This window comes from Urocitellus parryii, chromosome 3 (assembly GCF_045843805.1).
Source record: "Urocitellus parryii isolate mUroPar1 chromosome 3, mUroPar1.hap1, whole genome shotgun sequence".
Classification (NCBI taxonomy): Eukaryota; Metazoa; Chordata; class Mammalia; order Rodentia; family Sciuridae; genus Urocitellus; species Urocitellus parryii.
Genome location: NC_135533.1, coordinates 137920094 through 137926093, shown reverse-complemented (window position 1 = coordinate 137926093; position 6000 = coordinate 137920094). Strand labels below are relative to the sequence as shown.

The following is a 6000-nucleotide window of genomic DNA, read 5'->3' as shown; positions in this document are numbered from 1 at the left end:
CGAACCCGGGCCGCACGCATGCCAGGCGAGCGTGCTACTGCTTGAGCCACATCCCCAGCCCTCTGGAAGCATTCTTGCTCTTGATTCCAATGCTTCTTCCAGAAAGGGTCCACTCCTGAGTCCCCAGGCCCCTCAGCAATATCTGCCACATCACCCACCAGTCCTGGGACACTTACTGCCATCCCCACTTGAGAAGTCTACAAGGACAGCAGTTTTACCTATTTTGTTCAGCTGTACATTTCCCACGGCCTAAACCAGAACCTGGCCCAGAGTCAAGGCTCACTCAATGGAAACAGAATTGGACACCTGCCCGAGAGGCTGCTGGAGGCCTTATCCCCGGGACTTGCTGTTTTGCAGAAAGCGTTCGTTCTTAGTGCTGCCCGGCCGCCTTCTCACTTGTAGCAAAGCATCTGGGGAAGACATGGGGTCACTCTGGCAGGCTGCTGTTTTTGTCCTTGCATCAGCTCTGCGAAACAAGCAAGGTTACCCTCAGAGGAACATGATATGCCAGGCCATGACCATTTCCTTTTTTTTTTTTTTAAAAAAAAAAAAAAGCTCTCCTCCCTCCTGAGGCCCAAGGCAGAACTCAGGTATCCTGTGGGTTTGCAAAAGATGCTTTGCGGGTGGCTGGTGTTGAGGGGACCTTAGGCAGGCCTGGAACTCCACTTTGCCTTCCTTCAGCAACACACGGCTTCTCATATATGGTGGAGAAGGACCTGCCTGCCCAGTGTTGTTGGGGAGCCTGTTCTCGAGCCCCCATGGCTCTGCTCCTTGGATGTAAGGTCCTAGGTGAGCTAATGGGCGTGTTACTGAGAGCTCAGTCCTTGTTCCCCATGTCAATCCAATAATGAGGACAAAGTTTTGAGAAAAAGGAAAATAAGCAGCACCCAAGGTCAGGTCTGCAATGCACAATGGAAGGGATGACCCTGCCCACCGTGTCTGTTCGTGGAGGGGCTTTGCCCACAGCACAAGCCCCTGAGATCAGCAGAGCAGGACCTCAAAGTCGATAGCTTACCGCCACCTGGCTCTCAAGGCACCTACTTCTCAGAAGCGTCAGATATGTGTTTGCACCTCCTCAGGGAGGAAATCCGGCTCTCCAAATTGCAACAGCACATTCCCTGCCACCTCCCCTTCCCCAGATGCTCTGTGGAACTAGCATAGCTGGAGGAAAGGGAGTTGCAGAGGCCTCACACACTGGAGTGCTACAGTTCCTGTGGTGCAGTTCATATGCGCACAGAGTGTGGAAGTGAGCAGTGATCTGAGGCAGCAGCAACTGGGGACTTATGGGGTGACAGTCAGCAAGCCACATGCATGATCCAGGGCACAGGGCAGGGTGCGATGGAAGCAGCTGATGTACTGAGGCACAGAGTCTGAGGGGGGCAACTTGATTCTCAATCCCGTTCCCATGACATACAAAGTTCACAAAGTCTCTGAGAAATCTCTTCTCATTCTTTTGTGTCTCAAAGCCCCTTTCCAAAATAACATTCTTTTAAAATATTTTTTTTTGGTTGTAGGTGAACATAATACCTTTTATTTTCTTTATTTATATGTGATGCTGAGGATTGAACCCAGTGTCTCACATGTGTTAGGCAAGTGCTCTGCCACTGAGCCACAACCCCAGCCCCCAAAATAACATTTTAGTGAGTGTCTGTGTTCACCCCAGGGAAGAAAGTCAGATGCCAGCAGGACACAATGGGCTCCCGAGTCCTGCAGCCTAAGTGCGCTTCTTCAGCTCCATCTTGGCCACTGTTGCCCGGTGCACCTCGTCAGGGCCGTCAGCAAGGCGCAGTGCTCGGGCCCAAGCAAAGAACTGAGCCAGGGGATAGTCGCTGCTCAGGCCTGCTGCTCCGAAGGCCTAGGAAGGAGAGGAAGCCTGGGGTGAGCGCTGGTTTCTGAGGGCCTAGGCCTGACAGCCACCTTCCAGGACTATCCCCTATGATATAGGATAAAACTAACGTTGCAGAAGAACTTCAGGCAGGCCTCACTGCCAACCCCTGGATGCCTGATTCGCCACACTATGCTGTAAGGTGGCTTCTACTACTAGGGACACCCCATCGGATTGAGGCAGTAGGGTGAGAGGAGGCGACCACACATGCAGAAGCAGCTGGGCTCTGGCACTGTGAAGACCCATGCTCGTGGCAACTTGAGGCCAGTGGCCACCAGCTGAGTGAGCTGAGAAGTCACTTCACTTTCCTGGGCTACTGTTTGCTCTTATTGAAAATGGGGGCAGGAAGGAGCCCCCTCCTCACAGGGTTGCTTTGAAGAGGAAGAGGAACACCCCATAACAGCGAGTGGGCAGCTCAGGGAAGCTGCTGGGTATACCCAGGTCAGCCAGAGGTGAGGAAGGTTTGCATCTGCTGCCAGCAGTTCAAACCCACCAGCTGTGCTCACCTGAATAGCGCGATCGATCACTCGGTAGGCCATGGACGGGGCAACCATCTTAATCATGGCAATATCTAAAGCTGCAGCCTACCGGGCAGAAGGGGAGACAAGGTTGTAAAGAAGCAAGGACTGACTGCTGGGAAGAACAACCTGTTTCACAAAAATACAAGGACTCAAAACAGAGGTCCTGGGCTGTGCTGGATTGTCAGCATGTGCAGTGACTCAGCTGAGGGGGAGCAAAGCCAACGTGCCTTGTTCCACACCACAGCCAGCTCCATCTAAGCAACAGTGGACCAAGGCCAGATAGAGGTCCAGGGAACCAAGCTGCAAGGATCTGCCCTAAGTCAGGCATTTGAGGGAGGTGCCTGGGAGGTTCCAGCCTAACTAGCACTACAGTGTCAAAGAACCAAGAACCATGAGCCTGTTCGGCCCTCCATTACTAAGGCACTTGACTAGGGGTGAAGCCCCCATCAGAAATCTGGACAAGTGAGCTTCCTTCCTGGCTACCATGGGCAAAAGCCTTAACTAATGGATAGTGTCAACCTTGGAAATAAGCCTCTGAGCTGACTAATTCTATATTTGGATTAGGGCCAGCAAGTCCCCTCTCCCTGGCTCTCTCTTCCTTTACCCCACTCCTACAATATGGCCTGGGAGCCCAGAAAATTTAGTTCTTTTTCACTGAGACTTTTCTGCTTATGAATAGCTGCCCGAAGAGTTCCAAGGAGAGCTGAAGTAAAGTTATTGATGTCAAAAGGCTGAGCTCTTTCTCCTTGGCCAGCTGGATGAGATTTGCCCCATGGCCTTAGGGCCTGTCTTCTGTGAGGGCCACCCCCATAGCCTTTGGCTGCTACCTTATTTCCTGCCACATCCATGAGGTGGGCAGCTTTCAGCACCAGCAGCCGGGCCTGCTCGATCTCCACACGTGACTGGGCAATGTCTGCCAGGATTGTGCCCTGCTCCACCAGGGGCTTCCCGAAGGCCACACGGGACTTCACCTGCAGACACAGGAGACGCAGGCTGAAGACATGCTGGGCTGAGGATACTCTTGGGAGGCTCAGGCTGGGGGCTTGCAGAGCGGGTGGGAGCACACACAGGAGCAGGCAGGCAAGGAGGGCAAAAGCAGGTCAGGAAGGTTGCCAGCTCTCCAGCCACAGGCATTTTCAGGGAGATTTAGATGCCACAAGCTGGCTCACTGCTTGCTGCTCATGGGAGGCCAAGTGCCACTGTGGAGCCCTGACATCATGCAGGGCATGGCGCCCCCTGCTGGCCATGGCCGGCCTCGCCTCACCACTCCACTGAGAGCAGCGCCTGGGGGAACTCCATACCTCAAGGGGCATTTATCTAAAGGATTATCTGAAGGCTACAAGGCATCAGGAAAAGTTATAAATACTCTTTATTTTTCTCATTTGATTAGCTTGTTTATCTTTACTAGAAGTAATTTTTACACAAATAATATATCTCATGGCAGAAAAATTATCCATTTTCAGACAAAAGAAGAAAATAAAAATACCTAGTATCTCACTATCTAGTGACTTATAGTTACTATCTGTTGCATGACTTTCTAGACTTTTTGTATGCACCCACACATTTCTTATAAAACATTTCATGCTCTATAGTGCATTGTAGCCTGCTTTTAAAATTTAAGAGTATACAGTAAATATCTCCTATGTTGAGAAGCAGGTTTCCACAGCGTCTTTGGGGATTTTGTTGCATGTCTGCATATGGTTTATGTGACCAGTCATCCAAAGTTAGCCTTACAGGGTGTTCTCAACATTCTGCCATTACAATCAGTACTGCGGTGAAACTTCTAGTAGCAAATATTTTGTAGATTCCTCATTACTCTCTTGCACCTGGTCTCAGATCGAGTTGCCATGTAAATGCTGTGCACTCTGAAGACTTCTGACATGTAGAGCCAAATTGCTCTGCTGGAAGGCTGGTCTGAGTTTCAATGTAATTTGGGGGCTGAAGTACTATTCCTGAGCCTGCAAGAAGGAGTATTTTATTTTATTTATTTTTTTAAAAAAATATTTATTTTTTAGTTGTAATTGGACACAATACCTTTATTTCACTTATTTATTTTTATGTGGGGCTGAGGATCAAATTCAGGGTCTCACACACGTGAGGCCAGCACTCTACTGCTGAGCCACAACCTCAGCCTCAAATATTTTATTTTCAAAGAAAAAAAGAACAGAGCTGTCTCCATTAAAAAAAAAAAGTTGTAAATCACAGAAAGTTTGCACAGTAATCAAAATACATTTTAGTCAGTTATGCTGACTAAAGTGCAAATCCAGCCTAGGCAACTTAGGCTCTCTTAAAACAAAGAAAAAAAATTTAAGGAGCACTGATGATGTTCTCAGTGGTAAGGCCCCCCTGGGATCAATCCCCAGTACCACACCCCTCAAAAAAAAAAGATGCCTTCTGTTCTTTGTGTAGTATTTTGTGTGAGGAATTTGTTTTATATCAAAGTTTTGCCTTATCTTTGTGAGATAATTACCACTGATGTGAATTCTCATCCCTGGCAGTAATTCTCTGTTACATAGGCTTCCAACCTTTGAGGGGTCACATTATTTTCTGGACCTGCTGGGGAGGAGGGTGATCAGGCCTGATGCGGCAACCTGGGTTCTCCCTGGCACCTAATTTTAACCACATGCTGGGAACTAATGTGTCTCAGCAGAACATGAGGGAACTCTGCCTTCAGCTGCCACAGAGCCTGGTCACCTGGGCAGAACAGGGCCCATTCTGCTCTGAATGTCAAGCAGAAGCAAAGTAGTAGAGGCAAAGCAAAGACAGGGTGAGGCTTCTTGGTAAGAGCATCATCATGCTTCACCTGCTAGGTCTGCTCTCAGAAAACAGGATTTGAAGCTACCAGAACAGCAGAAGGTGGTTCTGAGTCAGTGTTGGGGAGAGAGGGGGCACTCGGGGGGCACTCACGCGAGCCTTCATGAGTGCCAGGGCCCTCTCTGAGAACCCAATCAGTCTCATGCAGTGGTGGATCCGGCCAGGCCCCAGCCTGCCCTGGGCAATCTCAAAGCCTCGGCCAGGGCCCAGAACTATGTTCTCCCTGGGCACACGCACATGCTCAAATCGTACTTCACCATGGCCACCTAAAAGACACAGATGCACCACCTTGAACAATTGTCATCTGGGTTTTCCTTGAATGTGTTTATTCCCTGCCGTAGTTTGGGTTATCTCCTGGCAACATCCTGCATCATATTGAGACTTCTAATCAGGTCATGGCTAAATAGGGAGGGAGAACAGGATGGAAAGATGGAGAAAGTATCACTGATTTGTGATGGCAAATTAATATTTTGCTATTTCTTTTTGACAAATATAAGGATGTAAACTTAAGCTGAAACTTCCTTAGCATATGAGTAATAATGTAGTAACCCCCAAAATGTCAGAGGGGAACATTGTTAGGATAGAACTCTGCTCCACCCACGAAAGGACCTCACTGGGGCTACGGCTGGATCCTTGCTGTACACACTGGGACCTAGAAAAGAAGGTCCAGAGAACACTTCCTGTCTCTGCCCTGCCCGAGTACCTTCCCTGTCTCACAGACTCCTGCTCAACTTCTAAGCCTTGAAGAGGAACAAAATTGCTTACATGCCCATCTTCAAT

At 49.2% G+C, this 6000-nt stretch overlaps 1 protein-coding gene across 1 annotated transcript in view; it reads right to left on the bottom strand.

Moving 5' to 3' along the window:
- Positions 1 to 1504: 1504 nt before the first annotated feature.
- Positions 1505 to 6000, bottom strand: part of Acad10 (acyl-CoA dehydrogenase family member 10) — a 53557-nt gene continuing 49061 nt past the window's right edge. Inside the window, exons 18-21 of the mRNA XM_026386061.2 lie at positions 5314 to 5486; positions 3234 to 3377; positions 2392 to 2469; positions 1505 to 1855 (exon numbers count right to left, since the gene is read on the bottom strand). Of these exons, the coding sequence (XP_026241846.1) occupies positions 1715 to 1855; positions 2392 to 2469; positions 3234 to 3377; positions 5314 to 5486 (536 nt within the window). The 3' untranslated portion in view covers positions 1505 to 1714. The remainder of the gene's footprint in view (positions 1856 to 2391; positions 2470 to 3233; positions 3378 to 5313; positions 5487 to 6000) is intronic.